This window comes from Enoplosus armatus, chromosome 16 (assembly GCF_043641665.1).
Source record: "Enoplosus armatus isolate fEnoArm2 chromosome 16, fEnoArm2.hap1, whole genome shotgun sequence".
NCBI classification, from domain to species: domain Eukaryota; kingdom Metazoa; phylum Chordata; class Actinopteri; order Centrarchiformes; family Enoplosidae; genus Enoplosus; species Enoplosus armatus.
This window is the reverse complement of record NC_092195.1, coordinates 2870846-2896358: the sequence shown is the minus strand read 5'-3', so window position 1 is coordinate 2896358 and position 25513 is coordinate 2870846. Positions and strand designations below refer to the sequence as shown.

At 46.0% G+C, this 25513-nt stretch overlaps 3 protein-coding genes, 1 long non-coding RNA gene and 4 other non-coding genes across 10 annotated transcripts in view; 4 read left to right on the top strand and 4 right to left on the bottom strand.

Annotated features, from left to right (window-relative positions):
- Positions 1-507: 507 nt before the first annotated feature.
- On the bottom strand, positions 508-10201 carry gmeb1 (glucocorticoid modulatory element binding protein 1). The gene is made up of 10 exons (XM_070922083.1): positions 10187-10201; positions 8027-8216; positions 7771-7823; positions 7512-7627; positions 6043-6146; positions 4786-4940; positions 3851-3976; positions 3602-3739; positions 3147-3269; positions 508-1685 (listed from the first exon to the last, which is right to left on the bottom strand). Exons 2-10 carry the CDS (start codon positions 8152-8154, stop codon positions 835-837), a joined length of 1794 nt encoding a protein of 597 aa, XP_070778184.1. The 5' UTR covers positions 8155-8216; positions 10187-10201; the 3' UTR covers positions 508-834.
- Positions 10202-10737: 536 nt separating this feature from the next.
- Positions 10738-10871, bottom strand: LOC139299496 (U11 spliceosomal RNA). The gene has a single exon (XR_011598784.1). It is a non-coding gene; the product is annotated as a U11 spliceosomal RNA (small nuclear RNA).
- Positions 10872-16140: 5269 nt separating this feature from the next.
- On the bottom strand, positions 16141-18348 carry rab42a (RAB42, member RAS oncogene family a). Its single transcript, XM_070921831.1, has 2 exons — positions 18134-18348; positions 16141-16582 (listed from the first exon to the last, which is right to left on the bottom strand). Exons 1-2 carry the CDS (start codon positions 18346-18348, stop codon positions 16141-16143), a joined length of 657 nt encoding a protein of 218 aa, XP_070777932.1.
- An 862-nt stretch (positions 18349-19210) lies between these two features.
- Positions 19211-21244, top strand: LOC139298632 (uncharacterized). The gene is made up of 6 exons (XR_011598754.1): positions 19211-19271; positions 19908-19970; positions 20221-20276; positions 20462-20514; positions 20768-20837; positions 21025-21244. It is a non-coding gene; the product is annotated as an uncharacterized lncRNA (long non-coding RNA).
- On the top strand, positions 20011-20151 carry LOC139299536 (small nucleolar RNA SNORA16B/SNORA16A family). Its single transcript, XR_011598821.1, has one exon. It is a non-coding gene; the product is annotated as a small nucleolar RNA SNORA16B/SNORA16A family (small nucleolar RNA).
- On the top strand, positions 20552-20683 carry LOC139299549 (small nucleolar RNA SNORA44). Its single transcript, XR_011598833.1, has one exon. It is a non-coding gene; the product is annotated as a small nucleolar RNA SNORA44 (small nucleolar RNA).
- LOC139299499 (small nucleolar RNA SNORD99) lies at positions 20882-20955 on the top strand. The gene has a single exon (XR_011598787.1). It is a non-coding gene; the product is annotated as a small nucleolar RNA SNORD99 (small nucleolar RNA).
- Positions 21245-21263: 19 nt separating the features above from the next.
- Positions 21264-25513, bottom strand: part of ctps1a (CTP synthase 1a) — a 72090-nt gene continuing 67840 nt past the window's right edge. For all 3 annotated transcript variants that reach the window (XM_070921318.1, XM_070921317.1, XM_070921319.1), the window contains 14 exons: positions 25276-25359; positions 24413-24493; positions 24162-24313; positions 23947-24079; positions 23494-23582; positions 23290-23384; positions 23068-23130; positions 22894-22937; positions 22675-22771; positions 22533-22588; positions 22339-22435; positions 22104-22248; positions 21593-21681; positions 21264-21509 (listed from right to left, as the gene is read on the bottom strand). In XM_070921318.1, the coding sequence (XP_070777419.1) occupies positions 21600-21681; positions 22104-22248; positions 22339-22435; positions 22533-22588; positions 22675-22771; positions 22894-22937; positions 23068-23130; positions 23290-23384; positions 23494-23582; positions 23947-24079; positions 24162-24313; positions 24413-24493; positions 25276-25359 (1218 nt within the window). In that variant the 3' untranslated portion in view covers positions 21264-21509; positions 21593-21599. The remainder of the gene's footprint in view (positions 21510-21592; positions 21682-22103; positions 22249-22338; positions 22436-22532; positions 22589-22674; positions 22772-22893; positions 22938-23067; positions 23131-23289; positions 23385-23493; positions 23583-23946; positions 24080-24161; positions 24314-24412; positions 24494-25275; positions 25360-25513) is intronic.

Here is a 25513-nt window from a genome sequence, read left to right as displayed (position 1 = left end):
TCTTTCATGAGGTCGGACGGAGCGCGGAACACGAGCAGACCGTCAGACAGGTCGTAAACAAGCAGTAATTAGGCGACGCCTGACTGATTACATTAAAAGCTCAAGATCAGTAGCTTCAGCAAGTTCATGGTTATTACCGGCCTGGTGCGGGACCGGGGCCCAGGTTTTTGGGAAACTCTGATCGACCCCTTTTTATTTGGGAGGTAAAACCGAACGTGAGCGCATTCCAAAAATGTTGGTAATAATCCAACGTTGTACAGGAAAACTGTGGCAAGTCCAGCGGGTCAAACTGTGATGGATTCAACAGAACGTTTTCCTTCCAAGTGAGCTCGGCTAACGTGGAGATTTGTTTCTAACTTGCGTTTCCCGCCCCGTCTCTTCTCTTTCTTTTCAGAAGCACCGGCGCGTTCTCGCATCTCAGTAACTCTCTTGGTGAGTGCAGTGTTGTTATTGGTAGAGCTAGAAATGACAGCCAAAACTACAAGTATCTGTTGGAATTGAGCGGAATCGTCCTTTAAATACAAAACAAACACAAGCATACAGTATATTCTTTGTTGTGATGCCACTGTGTTTCAATAAAAAACAAAATCAACAAAAAGTTGAGAGGAGCATGTACACACACACACACACACACACACACACACACACACACACACACACACACACACACACACACACACACACACACACACCAAAAATGGAAAAATGGCTACCCTAGTGCTTGGTCTTAGGCCAAGGCAATTTGTGGATTTGGAAATTCTGTGTATTTACAGTTTCACAAGTCTGTGGAACCACGAGTCCGTTCCTGCTGCTGGACAAAACAGGAGGCGTGTCTCATTTGACCTTGTTTTCTTCCTGAGTATTTTCTTCTATCACCACTATCTGTACACCTGACAACTGTCCGCTGGCATCCAGCTGCAGCCCCTGAACCCCTTCAGTCTGCGCCTCCTGCATTTGGCACTGCGCCTCCTCCCCCTCCGCAGCCATCGTCACCTCCATCCCGCTCTGCACCATCATGGCCCCGCCTCTGCCCGACTCCCCGGTCAGCTGCAGCTCCATCACGCCCACCGCCTGCTCCATCGGAGCCGGGTTGATTTCGATGACCGTGTGCTCCTGGCCGGCCTCCACCTCGCCCTGCATTACCTCCTGCTGCACCAGCATGGTGCCGTCCACCACCTGGCCTTCTATGGGCACCACCTCTGCCCCGCCGGCCTGCTGGCTCAGGTGCACCAGCTCTAAGGGGCTCACCATCGTGCCCAGCTGGCTGGAGTCCTGCATGGCGGTGGTGCCCAACAGCGTGAGGCCCGAGGACGGGTGCAAGGTGATGGTGTCCGCCTTTCCGTCTCCAGTCACCATGTAGCGGGTGAAGAGCTGCGAGCCGGCAGGGAGCAGGGTGACCGTGTTGGAGGACTGGGCCAGGGTGGCGATGGGCAGGCCCGCCACGGTGAACGGCTGGCCCATGGAGGACAGCGAGATGGGGGACAGAACGGTGAACTGCTGGGGCTGCAGAGCTGCCTGCTGGTTGACGGGGGAGGTCAGGAGGGTGGTGGTGGAGGCGGGCCTCTGGAGACGAGGCCGCTTGGTCTGGCGCTTGGTGGGCGTTTTGTTTTTGGCAGGCTGCGGGCAGGACAGGAGAGCTCGCACCTGCTGCTGCTTCCTCTGCTCCTCCAACTGCACCTCCAGATCTACATAGAACACACAACACAGCACTGAAAATGAGGGCCGAGTAAATCACCAACAAATGTCCTCCATCCCTTTTCACATTTAGTTTTCAAACATAAACTCACACACACACACACCTGACTGCACAGTAGCTGCACACACAGCTACTGGTTTGGGCCTCACTGTTCCTTTAACACAGAAATCACAGATTTGTCCCTTCAGCTTGGTTACGACAGATGCCTCTAAATAATACAATACTGCAAACACTACAATACCCAAGAGCATCGGCAGTCGAAGAAGCCAGTCAGATGTGCGAATCAGAGCTATGGCGAATTCCAGCCAATACACCATACCTTAGCTGCAGGTTGGACGGCCAGCTTTCTCAACACTGTGCTCTTCAGCTTCTTCCTGCTGTTACTGGTGCACGACGCTTCATTTTAAACTTGGACGGTTCTTGCTGAAATGCACCTTGGGAGTCGTAGTTGACTTATTTGCGTACACGGGCGTGCGCCTTCGGCGCTAACCCTTTAATCTTTCGCGCTGGTGATTCCACTGGAAGAGTTTCATGCCAATCCGAGGCAGCGAATGGGATTGTTTACTTCCTGAGCAAGCAGCGCCTGAAAATAGCTCCTCCCACTTCCCCGACTCTATTTGCACTTAAATTCGACTCCAGTAGAGTGCTGCTGGGATGACGTATGTAGGCCAACCCGGACGTTATCACCGCCCTGGTTCCCTTGACTAAAAGCCAATGGATTATTGCAGAAAATAAACTCTGTGGCAAACAAACGTTTATGATACTGTTGATGATAATCTTGAACACCACTTTTATGATTTTAGAAGCTTAAATGGAATCAAGTTGACTTCAACGTCACCACCACTAAGCTGAACTTTTAAGAGACTATCGATAGATATAGATATATAGACAGATAGATATAGAGTATAAACACAGCGAGGCTGTGAAGGCGGACTGGTGAGTAGATGACTTTCCGTGTTTGGGCATGAAGACGTTTAATGTCCGCGACAACCTCTGTAGTCTCATTTAGCCGCTTGTTAGCAACCGCCTTTTGTAAGACACGTAAAAGCTTCAAAATCCACAAGTGGGGGGGGGGTATCTACTGACGTATTTCATGTCGTAGAACAAAACGTTGTGTTAACCACAGACCTTATTTCAGGCATCTAAAAATGCAACATAAACTTTCCATTTGGTGTCTTGTTCGGTGGAGCTTGGTGAGGCTGCTCTGCATTATTTTTAGATGTGGTTGTTGGGTGGCTCGTGGCTGTGGGACACCTCTGACGCGAGCATAAAAGCTCATTCTTGACCTTGGAAATATTAGTTGGACGAAAATAAAAATGTGCCAAGGAAGATGTGGCTGAGATATAAATATACACACATCATCAGCCAAACACTGGACAGCTGACTACAGGACAGTACGATGAGACGCATTCAGAGAATCAGTGGAACCTCGTCTTTGCTCTGTACTCACTGGTGAGTGTGCTGAGGACTTGCTCCTGGCTGGGGTCCGTCTGCTGCTTCCTCCTCTCCAGGATCCTCTTGACCGAGTCCAGCAGGCCGAACACCTGGGCAAGGTTACTGAGCACCGCCACCTCTACCAGACAGGAATCTGGGATCAGTGCGGCAATCAATCAAAGGGTCACTTGGTCAGTCAGAAAGGAGGAACAAATTCAGCCGTTGTAAACAATCAATCACAAAGTACTCGGTCACTATCGTCACAGGAACCAACAGTAGCCGTTCTAAAAGCTCCCTGGTGTTGCTTTTTCATCCGTCAGCTTCCAACAGCAGCTGAATTTGTTCTTTCTTTCCATTCCCCCCCCCCCCCTCGTTCATGCACCTTCAAGCGAGCCCCTAACTCCTGCACGCGGGTCTGTTTTGGTGATGCGGTTCCCAGCAGCCTGCACACACTACAGCATTGTTCCGTACCTGTGTCCTGGAGGGCCGCTGACTCCCTGCGCTGCTGCACGCCGTTCAGCAGCTCCAGCAGCTCGGTGCTGATGTTGGTCACCACTTCGCCCAGCAGGCCCACGTCGGCGATCCCCTTCCAGAAGTTCAGCGTGTCCTCTGTGGACGCAACAGACAAACACAGAGTCACTGGCTGTGTCTATGTGTGTGTGTGTGTGTGATCTCCAACGGGAGTTGGCAGATGATGCTGGGATGTGTGCTCTCTGTGACCTGAGATCTCGTTGGACTCCTTCTTGTCCGCAAGCTCCAGCGAGCACGAGCTCCAGTCCGCCTTCCCGCTCAGAACCTCTGCTCTGTCCTCACCCACTGTCCCGCCATTGCCCAGGACCACCTGAGCTGCAATGTACACACAAGAAACACACATTAAGCTTGTACCACGGACAGACCAAGAAGGGACCCTCAAAAGCAGTGAAAAGTCAAGCGACAAAGTGAATTTAGTAGTTTTAGAGTTAAAAAGTCTCAAGTCTTGAATGTTGGAGTGTCTTTGTAATGCGCCAACCAGGAGACCAGGAAACAGTCCCCGCTGGCAACCACTGCACCTCACAGAAATAAAGGCATCTTTGACAAAGCCGATTTCAAACAGGTCTCAAGTCTTTGGACGGTGATTTTCATTCCGTAGAAAAAACGAGTGGAAAACGATGGCTTGCCTGTACCTACTGCGCCTCTGTCTACGCCGCTGGTTATGGATGCGCGTATATGGGAGACTCCCGAGGGACCACTACGACTTGCGAAGATCACGTGACAGACGAAGATGGTGTCAGAGGAGAGGTCAGCAGGCTAGTTTTTGTCGTAGCCTTGCTAGCTTGTCTACTTTAAGAAGGGAACCAGCGAAGATCCACAAATGATTGACACACCCCATTGGTCTGTTATATATTCTGTACATATATATATATGTATATGTTACAGTTTGTACTTCCTGGTTAGATGCTATACTGCTTTCCTGGTTTTGGCACTGTGTTCAATGACAATAAAGTGAAATCTAATCAAAAAAACAACAACAACAGTCTTTTAAAAAATAGTACAACTCTGTTTTGACAATACCTCATCACTGTGATTCAAATGTAATTAAAAAAAAAAAAAAAAAACCCTGTCAGATTTTTAATAAACTGGCATTTGGCGAGCCTGTGACCCCGGCGTGCGCTCACCTTGAGAGGACGAGGATGTGGGCGTGGTAAGGCCAGTGCCATCAGGAGGAAACCGCGTGTTGTTGATTAAAAGGTCGAACTTGGTGCTGCGACACGTGTTGGTGCACAGCGTGCTGTGCTGGTAGAAGTCCAGCTGACCTGAATCCATCATTTTTCTGGAGAGCAGAAATTGGGAAGGGGATCAGTTACAGTTAGTAAATGGAAGGGAAGAAATGGCCGCCACTGATCAAACATATTTGCAATCCTTTATAAACAGACATTCCATTTTTGATATGTTACTGTATGAGCTGCCTGTTATCATAGCAGTATTGTCACATGTCTTTAAAGTGTCATGAGATGACTGCTGTTGTGATTTGGCGCTTTATAAATAAGGTTGACTTGAACTGAGTAGTAGTAGTGTCTTTCCAACTCAGTACACTTATTCTACTTGTTTGGAGGTTAGGACTGTAAGGGCAACTGCAGAAATTGCGACAACTGATTCGTGTGCAGGACTCGGCCGCACAAACAGCCTGATTAGTAGGGATATACATGCATTTCTAAATTTAAAAACTGTAAAGCTGCATGGATAGCATATTTCTGTGAAAAGACCCACGAGCCGAAACGACGTGCAGCAATGGAGAAAGGAGTCTCAGCCGCACTCGCTGAGTGGGAGATTTCTGGGCCCATGTATTTGATAGTGGGATCTGGTATCAGGCGAATGAGTCACAACTCAAGGGGAAGATAGCAAGTGTTTTCTGAACTGCATTCCTAACCATAAAACAACAACACATTTGCTCCTGTATGCAGCTCAGCCAGGTGACTTGACGTCAGGGAAGGTTTTGGCTCAGCTGGTGCATTTCAGTGTACATCAGCATCCTGTTTACAGAGGGATAAATGGTTAACGCTACAGTAGCAAATAGTTGCCTATTTACACATCCACGCTCCGTTTTGGTCTCCACCAACCCCTGTGTAAAATATCCGGCTCTTTAGCTGCTAAATGCTCCACTATGCTCACCAGCTAGCTGCATGCGGTGCTGGGCAGGTAATGCACAGTGGCTCTATCAGAGCTTTTCAGCTGGTCGTTTTTGGTTTTCTGCATGTATTAGACAACTTTTCCATCAGTTGAGGAGACGAGGTTTAATGAAAAGCCCAGAGTCATTCTCGCCATCTCATTTTTCATCATGTGTCACATCTCTGCTCGTTGCGTCAGCGGCAATACATGCAGTATGTAAGAGTGGTGATGATGACTAACTATAATGTTGCCCCCCCCCCCCTCACCTTAACATGACTCCGCCCATCCGGATGGCTCTCTTCCAGTCCTTCAGAGTGGCTTTCCCAGAAATGTGCACAAACTGCTTGGGGCTGATCAGCTGGTCCTCGTACTGGTGGAGAGAGCGTCAGTTAATGGAGTGCGCCGTCGATGCCACAGCAGAGATGATAAAACACCACAGCTTCATATGTCTGATATTGGTTTTCCTGATATTGGCCTTTAATATACAATATAATTTCGTACCATCGTGTCCGTGCAGTGATCAGCGTAGCGAAACTGTCAAACTACATCTACCGTGCTGAGGGATGTTGTGTGGGTGGTCAGCCAAGCGTTGTGTAGTAGTGCCTATTGACTGATGACAAAGTGAATCTGTCACGGTGTCTGAAATGGATACCACACACTACGGCTATAGAACGCAGTCTGTTCTGTGTAATGTGTTGACAGTTGGGAGAATGGGAATAATGCTCTTCACTATTTTGCTTCAACAAGAAATACTACATGACACGCGTCAAATTAAAAACCATTTTTAAATGGTTAAAAAACGATATTTTTTTTTTTTGCGATTTCGGCGAACAAGTCCAACAGCCGAGTGGTTAAGACGCACACTACATAACCAGCCCAACAGCGGAGTGGTTAAGACGCACACTACATAACCAGTCCAACAGCCGAGTGGTTAAGACACACACTACATAACCACATCCGGGACCCTTTGTTGTGTCATACCCCTCCCTCTCCCTGCACTTCCTCTATGCATCTATACTGTCACCGTCAAATGATGATTTCAGCGTCTATACTTTCATTACAAATACACTGACATTTGTCATTTTACCAGTGTGAATGTCCTCCGTACTCTTAGTTAGAACACTACTGCATGTGCGTGACACAGCTTGCTGTTTACTGTGGCTGCTAGCGAGCGGGGACTGGGAGCGGGACCAGGTCCTTTGTTATTCCTCACCACTGTTTCCTATGTGAGCCTTGGCGCTCAATGTTTCATTTGCTTCCCGAAACATTTGTCGAGCCTAGCCCTACGGCTGATGATGGTGAGCCCCTGTTTAATTCGGCTCACTCATAAACACTTGTGTTACAACAAAACAACCATCAGCAAGAAAATCCGTGCAGCCACTGTCAGCACATGCCCACTTATAGTTGTAATCAGCATGAAGCTATTTGAAACTTACAAGTTTAACGCGACAGGAAATAAATAGGTGCAGTTATTCCGGGACACTAGAAGCAGTGCATGTTTATTTCCTGCCGAGTGACTGACTATTGAGTGACCTAGTTGCCATTTAGCTATGTACAGTAATATTTGGCAACAACCATACCGAACAGTTTTCTTCCCCCATCTGTTCATGTTTAAAATATGTGAGATTTTGACTAATTGTCACTCAAAATATGACTGCATATGGATGAGCTTCTCGAAGGCCAATACTGAAACCCCGCCGCAGTCGCCATTTTTGCTTCGACGTGGCATACCAACCTTCACACATTTCACATTGATTCCTGGGCACACAAATTTCTTCACCAGCAGCACGGCTTTGCTGTCGCCGCACGTTATGGGGCAGCCAATTTCGACGTCCTCGCCCTCCGTTTGCTCTAAAAGAGCGGGAAGACACACGCGGACATTTAAAGGTGGGGAGACCAGAGGAGAACGTGCGCTTTTGGAAAGGTAATGTGCAAAATGCATGCATCGACCAAATCATTCAAGTTGGCCAAACGTCAGTCTGACAGTCTCTTACCTGGATGTGTTTCGACAGCCATGACGGCGGCATCTGTTTCAGCAGATTCGTCTCTGAAAAGAAAACAGTTGGTAGTATTGAGGATACGGTCTATCCATCTTGTATCTAAATATGGAGTAAGTACTTTGTGGCCCACCATAATTGAAACCTAAAGGCGGCTGATCATGTGACATCAAAGTAGCTGTGTTTGCTGTGTTAAATTGCTGTGAAGTCCCCATCCCAGCCTAGCCTAGTCTCTGTCGGGTTCAGTACATACCCAGTGGTGATTGGCTGGAGCTGGAGGATGACCTGAGTCTTGTTAGGGTCATCGGGGTCTCCTTCGCCCTCGGCCTTCACCATCACAACCTCCCCCATGGACACCGTGACCTCCTCGGTGGTCGCCATCACACTCAGAGTAGACTACAGAGGGGGGCCGCTTTCATATAACAGCTGTCCAGTTTGTTCATCTGAAAAAAGGATGAACACATCAAAACATACCATGACAGATGATATGACGCCAGCATATTTTTCAGGTTCTCATATAATGTTGGTGATATCAAGTTAAAGAGCTAATAATAATAATGAATTACTTTTACTCTTGTTACTGTAATACAGTCGTTGGAGGACTTTTGCGGTGCACAAGGCTCAGAACGCAGATTTAGATGAGTACAACAGCAAACTGAGTGATGGACATGGCTCTCCAGAGAACATCATCAACAACTGTGTTGCCTAGCAACGTTGTGTGTGTGTGTGTGTGTGTGTGTGCACGCTATGCGGTGTGTGTAAAAACTGTGGAGGCCTCTCCTTGCTTTAATGTGCGCGTTTGTGGGCTGCAGCCGTTACGCAGTTTGTATCATCCGTACATCTCCGCGCTGTCTTCAGTCTGCCATTTTTGTTTGGTTATCTAAGTTTTTGTCTTCTTTCCTGGTTAAGCTTTACTGAGGCGGGAGTCCTGTATTTCTGATTGATAATCAGTTGTCTACACAGGCTGCAAAGTGTCAATAGAAAAGCAATTTCTTTTTGTTGGTTTGGACACAAGGGCTTGGTGGCCTGATGTTGTTCCACTAGACACAGCTAACATTTTGCAATGCAATTTATTTTGGGGCCTAAATGTGTGTGTGTGGTTTTTTTTTTTTAAATCTAATTGGTCTATCATATAATCATATATAATTGTGTCTTAACCCCAACACCTTTTAAAATGATAAATGTAATGCAGTACATTTCAACTGACCTACTTTTTAATCTCACTTGGGTAAAATATCGTAGTACTCTTTCCATCCTTTCCCAAGTCTACTTTTGACAGCCTAGCATTGGGATAGCTGGTTAACTTTAGCAAGTTAACCTCAGCTAGCTAACTTTAGGTGACCTGGTGAACGTGATAGCATCTGCTGTGTGGAGTTAGCTAAATATGTTTCACTCTCCCAAACATGAAGACGACCATAAACCAAACTTCATTAAGAAACGAGTCATTTTTAGGTCAACGTTCTCTTTGTCAGCTGAGAAATCTAACGCAACGTTATCCACTAATTGGATAATGATTTAACTTAAAACACAGGGCTACATATTCACAATAACATGTCGTATTTCAGAAATGTATTCATGTCTGCGATTTAACGACTAACTAATTGACGCGAGCAATTAACTAGGTTAATAAAAAGTCGGTTTTTTTAATTAACTGTTTCGTGGTGTGCACACAGGGACTACATTTATCATAAAGCCATAGCGAATGGTAAATTGTCATGTTCTGCAACTTGCCGTAAAACTGTTCAATGTTTGAGCAAAATGTAACGTCAGCTGGTGTTTTTCCCCGCGTATTGTGGAATAGAAACCGCGGTTTTGCGTGATTTGGAGGGGGTGGGGGGGGTGGGGTGCTAACTGACGGGGGTTAGTAGACCATTCAGTTACACTAAAGCAAAATCCATCCGTTTGGTTCCAGATAAAAGACTCCTGTTTCCCACATTGAGGTGGGTTATCACGACCGCAGTGGGCAGATGACTGCTTTTTCTCTGTTGAGATCCACACAGCTCCTCAGACTAGGCTCGGTGGTAGCCATTATGGCTAACGCAAGGGCGTAACTTGATGTGTGGGAAACTGGACAATATTTGGAACTATACTGTCCGAGACGGGTAAAGCTTTGCATTTACAGTGTGACGGTTACGTGCCGCTTGTCTCTGAACCGTACGTCCCTTCGTAACTCTGCATTTTAACTCTCCGCTCCCCCTCAAAATGACGTCTCCCTGTGCGGCGGCACGTACAGCAAACAACGGCACGGCGACGGCGTTGCCCCTCCATTCTGTACGAGCCAGGCTGGCTGAACCCCCTCCGCAATACACCCGAAACCCCCGGCTGAAACTGCCGTTGGTGTCGTAGGAGCGGTTGATATTTTTCAGCCGAGTATATTTAAAATCACATAGTAAAAAAAATAGCTTGTCCTTACCGTTTTATGAAGAGAAACGCAGCCCTAGATTGTGGAGAGCCGCGGCGCATGCGCACTACGCGGGCATAGCTTGACTTCCTGCTGCACGGCGCTCGCCTTGTTATCACGCTCTTGTACACCCTGACAAACTTCAAACTGCAGCTCATATTTTTTTACATTATACGTAAATGAGTCAAGATGTATGCCATGTTTGATGACACGCGTGTTATCAATGGTGAAATAATGGCAGTGTACTGTAGAATAAATTGCGTGCCATTTTGAATAGTTGAAGCACAGAGCGGTGTGGTTATAGCTTCAAATGGGAGCTAAGCGTGGGGAGTCTCAATGCTAACCATAAGAAAAGGTCTAACCATTTAGGTTACTTGTGTTTAAATGTGTGAATTACATTTTAAGCAAACTGCTCGTATCGTACGCGTCTGTCACTGTGCTCGTCACGGACAGTTGGTGAAGACGTGCTCTTTTTCCACATTGACGAGTGAGCCATGAGCCCACAGGTCAGGTCTCTGGAGAACACGGTCTGTTGAGGATGTTTTTTTCTTTACATGTCAGGACGGGGCGCCAGGACGAGTGATCACTAGCAGCCCCTGGTTTAAAAATTGTGCTTCCGAAATCTCTTGATGGCGATTCCGCAGGAGGAGAGGATTTCCCCGCCCCTCCTGTGCCAAACATGGCAGAAGCCCTTTTTAACAATGTTCTTGAACGTCCCACTTCCTGGTCAGTGGCAACACGTTCCTCACTCAGAGGTTCGGAAACTGGAACCTCGCCTGTGTGTTTGAGTGTCCTGCGGTGTGACTCATAACGCCCATGTGCAAAAACGAACATTGTATGCGATATGTTGTCATTAGTCGATTATCATCGACATTTGGGCATATTTGGATGTGCCTGTTTGACACTAGAGCGGGCATGATGGGTAAAAAGGGGCGGGGCAGTATTATGTTGTTGGCTTTCATTGGTTGCTGTGCGCACATCAGCGACTGCTGCGTTCAGCAATGTGGGGAAGTTCTCCGATCACTTTGACAGACGCGTCTTGTCACGGTGGGTTGATAGGGATTTGGCTCAAAATGAAAACGAAGCCATCATGACAGAAGTTTTTCCTCTCTGTCAATCAATCCATACACTCCCTGATGTTCTTTTATATTAACACACAGTTTGATTATATTTCCTATAAACTGTATCTCCCTAAATGCTGTTTTAAAGCCACACTGCCAGGGTGTAATTATGTGGGGAAAGTACCAAATTACTAATGTAATATTGGGGATTACGTTTTACATTTGTCATCAAATCTAAAGATCTTTAGATACATATCAGAATTAGCATCCACAGTTTGTGTGTAGTTGTAAATATAAGCTCCTTTTCGTGTTTTCCCACACAAAATTTCCCAGAGACGACACTGAGGACATGACATTTTTTTTTTGTTTGTTTCTTTTTTTTTTTATATTTATCTCACTATCAGCTCCTATATCTAATCCGGGCTGGTGTAACTCTTGTTTTGGATAAACGGTGGCATGGTAGACTTGGCGTGGTCCCTGAAATAACATGGCCATGTCCAGTGTCCTCCATCGCCATCATATCAGAATAACCAATCTAGGTCATGATGATTGTCCCTCAGTCTGTCAGAGGAGGGCGCCAAAACCTTGTTCAAAAACAAACAAGTCCAAACTTTTATTCATTGGACATTTATTATTCTTCTTTTCTTTTTTTTTTTAACCAATCCATAAAATCACATAAAATAAAAGGCAATTATACATAATATATAAAATAAATAACATTTATTCAATAAAGCTGTGAAATGTGAGGGGCCGGACAGTTTTGTGCTATGTACCGCTGTGCAGGCCTCGAGGCTGCTGATGTTTTCTGGTACAGAAGCACTATCAGTGGGTTGGTTTGATCATTCCTGTGGACAACATAAAACAAAAAAAACAAAAAAAAAACCACGCTATTTCCTTACTGAGAGTTAGATGAGAAGATTGATATTAATCTCAGGCAGCCGTTTTACTCAGTCCAAAGTTCAAAAGTATGCCCACCAACACCTCCAAAGCTCACCAATTACTCACTGCACTGTTGTTGGCTTCATTTGTGGTTGTACAGGGAGTTTGCTGGGCCATGCTGGAACTATTTCTTGATGAACAACAAGAAATAGTTCCACCATGTCACCCCCCACTGCAACCTCATTTTTACCTTCCTGTTTAAACAAAGGAGACATGTGTCAACCAGTGAGCTTTAGAGGTGTTGATTGATTTGACCTTTTTTTAAATACTCTATGATAAAAAATAATGTCAGCAGTTTCCGTTTGAGTGCTCGCGGCCTCATTATTCTGTTGTAGTTCAAGTATGAAAAGTAGGGTGAATCTGAGGGATTTAACGTCTTCCTGATGTTTTCCCGACGTGACTGCACAGAAAATAGCAATATTTCTTCACTTTAAATAGTCCAAAACCAACTGAAATAGGATGTACTGAAAAGCGTGAGGCTGCAAGTTATCTGTACATCCACAGGCGCATTTATTCAGAATGGACACTGCTGTTTTTTTAAGCGGCCTGGGGCTGTTTTTTTTCTTCTCTCTCTTCTTTTGTTGAAACAGAATTTCAGTGTCCACAGAGCAGCAACTATCGACACGTGGAGGTGAGGGGATTAAAACAAACTGTCTGCGCAGAGAAAGTACTGACAGGCGTCACTACAGTATCTGAAACATGACGCATCATAAATAACATGTTGACTAAAACACCACAAAGGCAGTCAGCCCTACATGTTAAGCCTGAATGTTTAAGATTTTTGTCTTTTCAGCTTGTTGCAGGTTTAAATATGCTCGATTATATGATCATAATTTCATAGAAATGTACTACATCTGTCAATTGTTTATTCTACACATTAATGGCGGTTGGCTAAAGAGAAACAAACGTATTTTTTCTCCATAAAGTCAGTCCTTCAAAAAGCCACCTCTTCTCGGGCGTCTTTCCAGTGTTGCCATGTCTGAGGCTGCCACCTTCACCCTCCTGATGTGCAGTGCTCGGGAATGGGAATCATGCTTACTGGAGAGCAGTTTCCTAACAGCACAGTGTTAACATACAAGTTCAAAACAATATCATACAATTGAACCCTGTACAGACGAGAGACGCAAGTGGGGAAGGTAGTGGTGGCATTAAACACGGTCAGACTGGTGGTCAAAATGGTGATTTTGGATGTCGCGAGGACATTTAGCTCGATTTCAAGGCATGGCACCCCTGTGGCGAAGTCCCCATCTGCCAAGAACACAACATGCTAACATCTGATTGTCAAACAAACGAAAGAACACATTGTGTCTATACAGTAGTATACCGTATCTAAACCTGGCTAGAACAGGTGGTGGTGGTTCACCGGGAAGCTTACAGTTTGAATCTGTACAGAAATGTAAAAATAAAGGGATGGTGCAAATGTACTAGAATACATTCCTTACCAAATACTAAGCTGCAACCAACCATGTCTACTGGATCACCCATACAGCCTTCATCAATTCAAAGGGGGAAAAAAAGTCAGTTTGGTCACATGGCGCTAAAGCAGAATGCATAATCTCTTGCTGTTTACAGTGTGTGTGTGTGTGTGTGTGTGTGTGTGTGAACAGGTTTTTTTTTTTATGGTGAGATGCTGGTGAAAGGTGAATGAGCGGAGGGAGGGGAGGTGTAGTCTATTGTACGCTCCGGGCCTGTAAACAACAGGTTAATAGCGTCTGCAGCTAACAGCCTCTGGAGACTGGAAAGCATGCGTGATGCCTCGGTGCCAAAGGTTGAAAGTCGCGCGCGCAGACATGCAGTCGCCAGAAACGCAGCTCGCAGCTCAGAGGAGCCAGCTGACCGTCACCGGCTCCATCACAGCTGGCATCATCACGAGTGTCACGAGTCAGTGAATCCCAAATACCCTTAGCAACGTCAAAGCTTAAGTCATTATCTTGCTTAGGATATGCGAATGGTATGCCAAGATTACTTAGTTGACAAAGAATTTCAACAACTTTAAGTACAGCTTTAAAACTTGAGATTTATATTAGGGTTAATGAAAGGCCCGGCCTTGAAAGTCAACAGGTTTAGGCGATCACTGCTGTCAGAACAGGCTTTTTTCTTTTTATAACTTTTTTTATCGCATTTGTACGGAAGGCGACTAGCCTAGCTTAGCATGAAGACTGGAAGCGGGGGGGGGGGGGGGGGGGGGGCAGCTAGCCTGGCTCAGTACAAACAGAAAACAAACACCTACAAACGCATCTAAAGCTCCCTAAGGAACACGCTGTATCCCATTTGTTTAATTTGTACTCGGACAGAAATGTAAAAAAAATGACCAACAGTTTTGTCACGTCTGCCAAGCGTCTCCGGCTAGTAGACGTCGGCGAGCACAGGTTTTAGCTTAGCGGCCCAGATTTCTGTTTGTGTATGGATCAAACACGCAACATATAATACGCTAATTCTTGAGCTTCACAGCGGCTGCCTAGGTAGGCATATCAGTTTAACTGTGGAGGGAGCCGAGCTAGTTCAAATGACTTCAGTTTTAATGCTAAGCGAGGCTAACCGCATCTGGGTCCAGCTCTGTACTTACTACACAGAAATGAGACAGATAGCACTTTTCTTATCTCGCTCTTGGAAAGACAGCAGAAACGCTGATTTTTCGCCCCAAAGTGTTGAACTTTTCTTTTAAGGCCTTGCAAACAGGCAGGAAATATGAGCGACAGAAGCAATGACACGTGGCAAAGGTCCCTTGCCAAAACCCAATCCAGGGTGCCGTGGTTTCATGGCACGTTCCCTGGACTCCTGATCTCCCAGACAAACTGAACCGGAGTGGGTTTGACGGACTGCCAAGGCCATGTTAAAAGAAGTGCTAATTAGCTTTTGCGGCGGATGTATGCTGCCACCTTACTGCGGCATCCTCGGGGTTGACAATCTTGCCCAGGTTTTTCACTTGGGAGCCCGACTTAAACCTTCTATTTCCTACTGACGACTCTGGACCAAAAGCAGCACATTTATCCACTGGGTTTCATAAGTTGGCATCCATCATCATCAGCTCCGGCAGCTGTTTGCCTGACCTGTTACCCGCCGCAGGTGTAATTCCCTTTTGTTCTTAAGCAAACACGTCTTCACTACTACTGCATTAAAAGGTCTGATGACTGACAAGCGACACACTTAATGTCTTGCTCCTCTTGACGCTATGATACAAACCACCTACCCTAATTACAATGGCCTATCTTTATGTATACACCTACACTAGAAACAATCTATTTTTTTTTTTTTTTTTTACAAAAACATTACTCATCTAGTTACAGAATGATCAAAGGTTTAAGTCAGTTTGGCGTAAGTGCACACACAGCTTACAGTAGCAGGGGGAGCACATTGATTTAATATGGTGACACTTATTGAAGAGTGCGCCGTGTCTGTTAACACTATCAGTTAAATAGCTCTCAGAGACCTTTAAGCTTTCATCTCTATAGATTTCACTATTATTTACAATATTACAGTCACAAAAGATTGCAGGCAAAGCATCACACAAACTTTGACAGGTAGGAACCCACAATAGATGCCAGACGACGGTAAGTCATAGTCCATGGATTTATCTGTACCCTCAGAATACTCGGTAGTCCATGAACTCCAGGGCTGTGAAAAGGAGTATTGGCTACAATCTAGACCTGATCACCTCCTTTCTGTGTTTTCCGAACCTAACAAGGCCCAGAACCCGGCTGGCTCGTGCTACACCACATGAATTTAGAGATACAACTTGTCTGTAAGATACACATTGGGATGTACAATGGCCCCCTGTTAGAAAAGAATCCCGGTTGTCAGAAGAACCCGCACACAGAGAGGGCACGAAGCACAAGGTGAGGAAGTGATGGATGGTGATATCACAGGGTGCTTGAGCCTGAGTGACTTGGTTTCAATGGACAGCTGTGTGACGGACGAGGTGAGCTCTTGGTGCGACGGGACAGTGTTTGGACAGAGAGTTCTCAGTCAGCAGTGGCAGCCCTTCTCAGCGGTCGCCGTAGCTAGTTCCTCTTCATCCTCGGTCGGGTAGAGGACCTTGGCGGTGAGGCCGCTCTTCACCCCGTCCCAGCCATCGCGGGTAACAATCTCCCCCATCTTCATCAGCTCGTAGATGTCTCTGGTCAGCAGCTCGAAGGCCCGGTCCACGTTGCTGTTGCATTTGGCCGACGTCTCCACGTAGCGGATGCCCAGCTCAGCCGCCAGCTGCTCCGCCTCGTCCCGGCTCACCTTGCGGTCCTTGTTGAGGTCGCTCTTGTGGCCGATGAGGATGTAGACCATGTGGTGAGGCAGGATGTGCTCACTCACCTCTTTGTGCCACTCCCTCACATGGTCAAAGGTCTTGCGATTGGTGAGATCAAAGACTAGTAGCCCGCCCACAGAGTTACGGTAGTATGATGTTGTGATGGACCTAGAGGGAACACATGTGGTAGGTTGACATGTTAGTAACGCGAGGCAAAATGAACCTTGAAATCAGCACTTCTGAACATTTTGGACAGCTCTGATGAACACCAAGTCAATCCTCAAGTCTTGTCAAAGCAAGTCCAAGCCAGGCCTCAAGTTTTGTCAAAGGGAGATCAAACCAAGCCTCAAGCCTTGTAAAAGAAAGTCCAATTTGAGTCTCAAGTCAGGCCTCAAGCCTGGTCAAAACAAGTCCGAGTCGAATTTCAACTGAGTCAAGACAAGTACAAGTCAAGTCTCAACGAGCAACCAGCAAGTGAAGCCTTTCAGAGAAGAGAAGTCTTTCAGGTCTCTTCCTTTCAAAGCTATGAGTGTTTAACTAAGTCTCCTCAGTGCATGTTTGTTTTTATCGCTGTGGAATTCTACAAAACGTGAGGCTTGAATGTCTTTAGAGTTGAAATCTTGAAGTCTTTAGGGAGCCATGTCTCAAGCAAGGTCTTACAGCACTCGTGTCGAAGCCAAGTCTCATGTCCTCATTCTCTGTGACTCAAGTCTACAGCTCTGATAAGATCCATATTCTCCTTCACCCTACTGACAGCAACCAGAACTGACTCAAAAATCACACGCACTGCAAGGATAATTTGATTTTCCACCGCTTTTCAATTTTTGTTCATGTTTGAATGTCAACATTGAAAAGAAGTTCCAGTTAAACTGAATTGAAGCGAAATGAATCAAATGACCACAAACCAGACGGCAAACATGGGATCCGCCCGGGCCCCTGAAGGTCTGGGAGCCTGGAGCCCTTGGCCCCTCTTGGCCCAGCCTCGCAAAAGATCCGTGTCTACACTTGCATACACAGGTCTTAAAAAATCGCTGATTGATTCCACAAACGCTTTCTCGTAGCCGCTTCAAAAGCAGAAGTGAAAGACTGAAAGTGTGGTGAAGCCTGACAGGAAAACACCCTCTGAAGCTTGGGGCTTCAAACGGGAGAGCAGATCTAAGAGCGGAGCTGCTTCTCCAGACAGAGAAGGTGCTTTTTTTAAAAAAAAAAAAAAAAAAAAAAAAGGAAATTCTCCATGACAGCAGGGACACATGAAACAGAGCAAGCAACAGGGCAGATGAACGCAAAGAACTAGATTCGGTGTAAGTATGCAGCTGTCATCCCTGTGTTGCCCTGGAGACTGTGGAGTCAGTATCTCGGGGAATCTCACTGGGGCCTAAATATGAGGAGGCTGCCCATCATCCGTGAATGAGTGCAATGATGCAACTCGATTTTCACTGCTTCTATATAGGCCAGGGCATCAGAAGATCGAGGCCTGCATAATCTCCTGACCCTTTCCTTCCACTGTCTTTACTCACTTACATCACAATGAGGGAGGAAATGGCCTTCAGATGTTTTATAATAGCAGCCAAACACGAACAGCGGACCAAGGCCCCTCCGTTATTTAACGTCAAATCTACTCGGTGAAGAACGACCGTGGCATTTAATTCAGGCACATTCTTTTCATTTACGGCTACATTTGTTTTTTGTTTTTTTTCCCCTTCTTCTTTTGTTTCGTACCTGAATCGCTCCTGGCCGGCCGTGTCCCAGAGCTGGAGCTTTATCTTCACCCCGGGCTCGACGTCAAGCGAGCGGGCGTAGAAATCCACCCCGACCGTCGGATCCGCCACATCGCTGTAGATTCCGTCCGTGAAGCGCTTCAGCAGCGACGACTTCCCCACGGTCGAATCCCCGAGTAAGATGATTCTGAACTGGTATTGCCACAAAATATCCATGGCATGACTAGAAGTGGGGAGGGAGAAGCCTTACCAGCGCAGCGTGTGCGAGCGTGTGTGTGTGTGTGTGTGTGTGAAACAAAGCCCTGTGCGCGGCGTGTTTACATGCAGCCCCCGGCCCCCGCTGCTGCTTGCCTTGCCTTGCCTTCTGCTCAGGGAGAGACGCGGAGCACAGAGAGAGCGGCCGCAGCAATCATGTGATAGACTCACCTATGCTCTGCTACGCGGGATGTGGCAGCTGTAAACCCGCCGCGGCCGCCAATTGGGGCAATTGCGTGTTACGACACACTGCTCATTTTGTGCAGCAGGAATTTCGACGCTAGCTGACCGGTGGTAGTGTCAAACAGGCCCGCGCACACGTAGGGGCTTTTTGTCTACAGTGTGTGAAGTTCTGGCAGATTCTTCAAGCGCACTTGAGACACCGTGTCATGGCGGCGCAGGGGCAACATTTTCGCAACTGTTTATTTTGGGTTGGAGTGCGACACCGCGCTGTTGTTACCTCAGAACCACAAGAGTCAGGCCGGCGGTTGGAGGCAGGCTGCTGTCCGTGGTTCTGAATTAGGTTAAAGGGGCTTCGGTTCCGGCTGAGGTCAGTCTTCAGGCTACTTAGTATGTTTGTGTTTTTCCTCTTTATACACGAGTTGTTTTAGTTTCTGTCTTTCGTGCACTGTCCAAATATCTGTTTGTGTTGGTGTTAATGTGTCTAAGCGACACTAAAAAAAAAAAAAGCGTTCCTAAAATGCTTGTTAAAAAAAAAACACATATCCCGTCATGCAATGGGTTCACGTGAGCTACGCGGGCCAATCAGCGAGCTCCTGCTCGGCGCTAGCGCGTATAAGACCACGAGACGCTCCCATTTCCCTCTCTCTCTCTCTCTCTTCAAGTCTTCTACATGAAGACAGCGGAGCGAACTCAGAATATCGGTAAGGCCTCAGCTAGTCTAGTTTTAGTCACATTAGTTATGTGTATATGGACTACATTACTACTATCTTACGCGTTTATGACTAACTGAATAGTGGAATCTATGTAACTCATTGGCTAGCATGAACTACGTAAAACGCGCTAGCGGGTAAACTAGCTAACGTTAGCTTATAGCCACAGTAGTCATACGGGATCAAGTAATGCTTCATGATTACATCGCAGCGTACATTTACAGTAACCCACATCGCGCCGGCTTGTACGGCGCTAAACATTAGGGTTAGTTATAATGTACAGTCAAGGCTTAAAATTATATCGGAGCTTGATGCTAACTTAGTGCGTGTCAACCACGTGGCTACATCCCCCTTAAACCCTTCTCAACTATTTCCATAATGTAGATGAAAGACGACGGCTGTTCGTTTCTTTGCTGTTTTGCAGCGCGCTTGGTTTGACTTGTTTTAGCGTTAACATATCTCCCCGAAAATTTAAACCGGATGGTGCCATTTTTTTTTTTTAGTGCCCCTCGTACACGTCGAGTCTATAACTTCGAAAATCTGTGTGTGTAAAAACATAGTTCCTGTGGCGTTGTAGCTGGCTTCATGTGGGCCGACACCACTGACTCTTACCTGTTCTCTCCACAGGGTCAACCCGTAGTAGGACCTCTGCCTCGCCTCTCAAACCATGGACGTCTGTACAGAATGCAGGTCAGGTTTTATATACTTTCCCCCCCCCTCTTCCTCTATAACCGGCTCCTATCGAAGCCGTTCATGCTCTCCTGTAGCAGTGAACGGTCAACAGGAAGCCAATAAGAAGACTTTCACCGACGGTCGCTGTTCAGTTTGAAAAAAAATAACTGCTACAGCAACATTAAGGGGAAGGACACCAGACTGATTAAATTTTAAGGGACTCTATAAATGTCTCCTCTGCTCAACACTTTGTTCCACCTTTCTGCAGGGGTTGGGTGACAATGATGGAGGGGCGAACCATGAGAATGACCCCATCACATGCAGGTAACTTCCTTTTTTAGCCACATCCTTGATATGAACACCTTCTGGCTGTGATGACAAACTTGCCCTCACTGATAATCCTGTTGAGACATTATTTTCCTGAGCCACGTTTGCTAAAGTGACGTTTTTACGAAAGTAGTGATGTGAAATAAACCCTGCCTAAATTGCTTCCTTTTTTTTTTTTTAAGATGACCCCCATGGCTGAACCTAAAGTCACTGGATGAAGACATCACATGTCAAGGTAACTTGAAATTCTGTGATAGCCTAAGTCCACATTACAGCATGCAATCCTAAGGACCTGGGCTAGCTTGTAGCTCTTGGTTCTCCAAGTGCGTGCAAGAGAATAGGGTGGTCTTTGACTGTTGTGGCCCCCTTTTTGCCATCAGCAGCCACTCAACTGTCCTACAGAGATGCAGTTTGATGGCACAGCAGCCTGAAGTGATTTAACATACCACAGATGTGTTCTTGACTCTAACGTCTCTCTCCTACTGTAGGCGTCAATCAGCTCTTGCTCAGTCTGGTATCCTGGGCTGCATGGGTTCAATCCTTCCTGGTTTTGTGAAGGTATGTGAACACATCTGTATACATGCATTAAGAAGTTTTGTTTTTCTGATCCATGATGACCACATAATACAATTAGGACTGTTGGATGAAGCTTGCGGATATGGGACTGAGATCAGCCCTGCCCATTAATCTCCCCAGTGCACTTCACTAGCTTTTTCCTGACTTGGCTTTTTGTTCTTAATTTCAGGTCCGGCAACATGTTGGAGCAGTCTGTCTGGGATCACCGCTGCAGGCCGTCCCTATTGCAATTGGTCATTCGGACTGACTGAACTGCAATATCAACATGTTCTGATTTAGGAGTAACTGCAGTTTTTTTTTTTTTTTTTTATTAAAAGGGAGGTGTACTGTTTTCAAAACCACCTCAATGGAAAACTGTTCACTGTCATTCAGTATAATAAAACACAGAAAACAAATGCTGTCTTTGAAGTCCCTTTATTGTGTTCTTAATTCACACCCATATAGCAAATTTAAAGACATGTATAGAATAAGCTCTAAGTGGCTGAAGGAGTATGTATTTACAATAAGGCCATAATAGTGTAGATGTGGTCAGTCGGTCTGCCTCAATGTAGACATAATTCCAGGACGGAACTCCCACACTTCAAAGCAGCCTTTTGTCAGTGATATAGGGAATCCATAGTCCACTTTGCAACAAGTCCAGAACTATCTGCAACACTAGAGGAGGGAGGGGGGTGAAATTATACTTGTATTTGGCAATAACTCAGTTGGCTATTGAAGTGTACTAAAGTATAGTTTACCTCCAAGTCATTCATTTGAGATGGAAGACAACTTCAACTCTATTTCAGAGTCTGGGGTGCTGCTGCCGCTCCGATCGCTGTATGTATCCCTGTGTCAAAGAATTAAAATGTCAGTAATCTGGACCCTGTTCTCTTGTAAAGGTTTATGATCGTCCAGCTAATTTGGTTCTTTGAAAAAAGTCTGGCGGACTGACTTGTTAATCCTGGAAAAAACAAACACTATGCTCTTATTTTGAAATAAAGGCAACATGAATAGAGTTGGCTGTGATTGGCTGAGTGCAGCTACATGGAGGTAGGTGTGTTGGGAACCCTCCCAGCATGCACTGGGGTAATAGATTCATGGACAAAAGTCATTTTATTGCTTGTTATTGGTGTCTTGTTTTACATTGTGCTCTGAAATGCTTAAGGACTTGTTGCTCTGACAACAGTTCCAGATGAATCTAGAACGGGGCCCTGGTCTGATAAAACTGAGTCTGTACACTTGTGTATTCTGACGCTGCTGCGTGGTTACCGTGGAGACAGGCGGCAGCCCTTCTGCAAGTAGCTCGGCAGCTTCCCAGCAGCGGCCAGCAGCAACCCAAGATAGGGGGGCGACGGCTTAATGGGGCGCGAGGTAAACTCAGGGTGGTACTGCACTCCGACGAAATAGGGATGATCTGAGAACAGAGAAGTACGCAGAAGGTTGTAGTGGACCCTGGGAGTAAACCATTATACACAAGACAAAAAGCAGTTCAGTGTCTCCATACCATCCAGCTCTATGACCTCCATCCTCTCCCCTTCGACGTCTTGACCCACGAAGCGGAAGCCCTTCTCTTCAAAGTGACTCTTGAGCTCAGGATTGACCTGCACAAGGACCACATTCAAAGTTAAAAAAAAACAAACAAACAACCTGTCAACACGGTGGTTTTTATGCTGCTGATGGACTGAGGGGTCAACGTGCCTCAAAGCGATGCCGGTGCCTCTCATCCACGTACTCGGCATCTCCGTAAAGCCTGCCTGGAATACAGAACAGCTGTGAGCACGGGGCAGACGCAACAACGCATCAACACTGGGCTGAGGGGGAACTGAAGCGTTTCTCTTACGCAGCACGCTGTTGCTCGTCTTGAAGATGGTCCGTCTCTTCCCTAGTCTCATAGTACCGCCCATCTGTCCGGGGTTGTGTTCGGGCATGTCGATCACCTGCAAAAGGTTTAAGAAAAAGAAAAACGTGAGAATCTCAATTTAAAACATTTTTTCGAACCAAATTACAACCAGACAATTTCTGAGTTAAACAAACAAAACCCCCCAAAAAAAAAACATACCACAGGATGCTTTGACTCTGGGTCAAATTCAGTTGAATTGGCATCTAAGTGCAAAACAGGCAAAGACATTTATGTTAAGTATGTAATCACTAGCCACTGCTACCAGTCCTGTGTACACACACACACACACACACACACACACCAATATGGGTGTAACTGGGGGATTAATATTACCTTTCCAGCCGAGCATGTTCCTGGCAAATTCACATACAGCCAACTGCATTCCAAGACACACACCTGCAGAAACATCAGTCAAGTCAAGTAAAAAAAAGTGTGTTTACAGTTATTGATTTCAATATGACACATCTGAAAAGAAAAGAAAAAAAACCCTATCCCAGCATTAAGTATGTAAGTAAGTTATTGTTAAACAGAGGGTGATCATGGTTATTCCTGTACCTAGAAAAGGCTTCTTCTGTTTCCTGGCCCAGTTGATGGCGTGAATCTTTCCTTCAGTTCCTCTGACACCAAAACCTCCCGGAACCAGGATGCCACTGAGGACAGAGGGGGTGAAAAAGACAAATTTAATGTCCAGGTTGTCTTACTTACAAAAAAATAAATAAAATAATATTTTCTTTTCCAATAAGGTGCCTCAGCACTCACTCAGCACTGCAGAGCTTCTGCCATGCCTCGTGGTATTTCACCGGCTCCTCCTGCAGAGTGCTCGGCTCCAAATCCGCCGAGTCTATATACTGAGGGGAAGAGACATGTGACTCTTTAGACCTGCCACATAAGGTTTATGAAATATAGAGGGATAAAGATCTACTTTCAAGTCAGCATCTCTCTGTTAGTTTTGTTGCAGGACAAGTTACCCAAGTATTGTACTGAATTACTTTAACGCGCTAAACTGCACAGTGTGAGGACAGAGCATGGAGCAACCATTAGATGGCAGCACAAGCAGGATTTTCAGTCTTGGTGTTGTTACTCATAACAGCTTAACAGTTTAACTTGAATCCTTCGCAAAGAATGTATTTAATGCTCAAGTGTAGCTCATATTGTTTTAATGGAACACATCTAAGCCATTAGTAAAATGTGATAATGCCTTACAATACATACCTTAACCTCCAATTTATGGCTAATGGCCAGCGCCGAGTGCTCCAGTGCCTTGATAACGGAGGCATAGGAGTCGGAAAACTTGGTGTACTTCCCAACCAGTGCTATAGAGCAGTGCTCTAGGAGTCTGTCTGACCTGAGAAGACAGCATGTGTGTTAGTACACCCTCTCTTTTCAATGGATGATTCACTAAAGCACAACCTCTACTGAGGACTCACCTGTCAGACATCTCCTTCCATTTAGTCAGCATCTTCCTGGGCCGGGTCTCTATGGGCATGTTCAGTCTCCTGCTCAGGTAGCCCACCACGCCCTGATTCTCCAGCAGCAGCGGTACTCTGTAGATGGACGACACGTCGTGCACACAGATGACCTGGGGCGAGACAGCGAGACCGGGTTTAGAGTAGCTGAGAGAGCCGGGGCTCTAGACAAACCCCCCCCCCAAAAAAGCGCTTCAGTGTCAGTGATGTACCTGCTCGGGTTCTACGTGGCAGAACATTGAGATCTTTTCTTTCACTGGGTTCTCCAGAGCGGTGGAACAGCGACACATGATCTGTCGGCCAAGATGAAGATGGAAATGTTAACGAGTGGAAAACGGATGAAAACATGCAATAACAATAATTCTCAGTAGTATTCAATGCTCACTTCCTTAAACATTACACCAACAGAAAAGGATTTACTGAATTTTACTGTAAATATTGATTTAGCCCAGAGACTTGAAGCTACACTAAATCTTACTGTATTTAACTGCATCAGATGTGTGTTTTTACTGAAGACACCAAACATTAGATATTCCATTCTCTTGTAAGTTTATTCATGGAGACAGTACAGTAAGCTAATGTGATACTGTGATGTTGACAGGCCGCTATCAAGTACAGAAACATGTTATAATAACTAATAACATTCTTGGCAAACGGCCCTCTCAAAGTCAGAGGCTGGTGGAGGTGTTGTGACACAGGAATGTTTTTTGGCTCACATTAGTCCCCTTAATTCCAACCGAGCACCATTTGACTGCCACTGTATACTAGGGGCGGGCGGAAAAATATTTTGCATGGCAATATTACACCATGTACCTAAATCCCCGAAGAGCATTTCGAACTTCTTGTTGAAGTCATGCTTTAAATAAGGTTTCGGGTCGTTGTTCTGGGGTTAAAAATCAGGCCTACCACGCAACGTGGATCCAATTCCCTGACCTTCCACATCTGGAATATACAACTGTAACTTCCATGATGCTGCAGATATACTGATGTGTGTAGTCACAGTCAACAGGAAATACACACACACAGTAAAATGAAGCATTTATAGAAGGATGAGCGTGTACAGCGGATGACTCACCAGATCGGGGGACAAGCCCAGTCCTCTCAGCTCTCTGACGCTGTTCTGTGTTGGTTTGGTCTTTTGCTCTCCTGTTGCGCTGGGCTGGACGGAACAATGGAGATATGACATACGTTAAAACGGACTTGTGTGGAACCTATGCGAGGCTGATCTCCTGTCTGTGCACCTGCAACATCTCACGTGACACAAGCGAGTCCTGTTCCCCTGAAGAAGCTGAATTTAGCCGCCTTTCCACCCA

Coding starts and splice junctions, on each gene's coding strand:
- gmeb1 (XM_070922083.1), bottom strand. CDS start 8,154: ATGGCGACCACCGAGGAGGTCACGGTGTCCATGGGGGAGGTTGTGATG. Junction 3,977..4,785: donor CACATCCTCGTCCTCTCAAG/GTGAGCGCACGC, acceptor TGTACATTGCAG/CTCAGGTGGTCCTGGGCAAT. Junction 3,740..3,850: donor GGAGTCCAACGAGATCTCAG/GTCACAGAGAGC, acceptor TTGCGTCCACAG/AGGACACGCTGAACTTCTGG.
- rab42a (XM_070921831.1), bottom strand. CDS start 18,348: ATGGATATTTTGTGGCAATACCAGTTCAGAATCATCTTACTCGGGGAT. Junction 16,583..18,133: donor GCCGGCCAGGAGCGATTCAG/GTACGAAACAAA, acceptor TGTTCCCTCTAG/GTCCATCACAACATCATACT.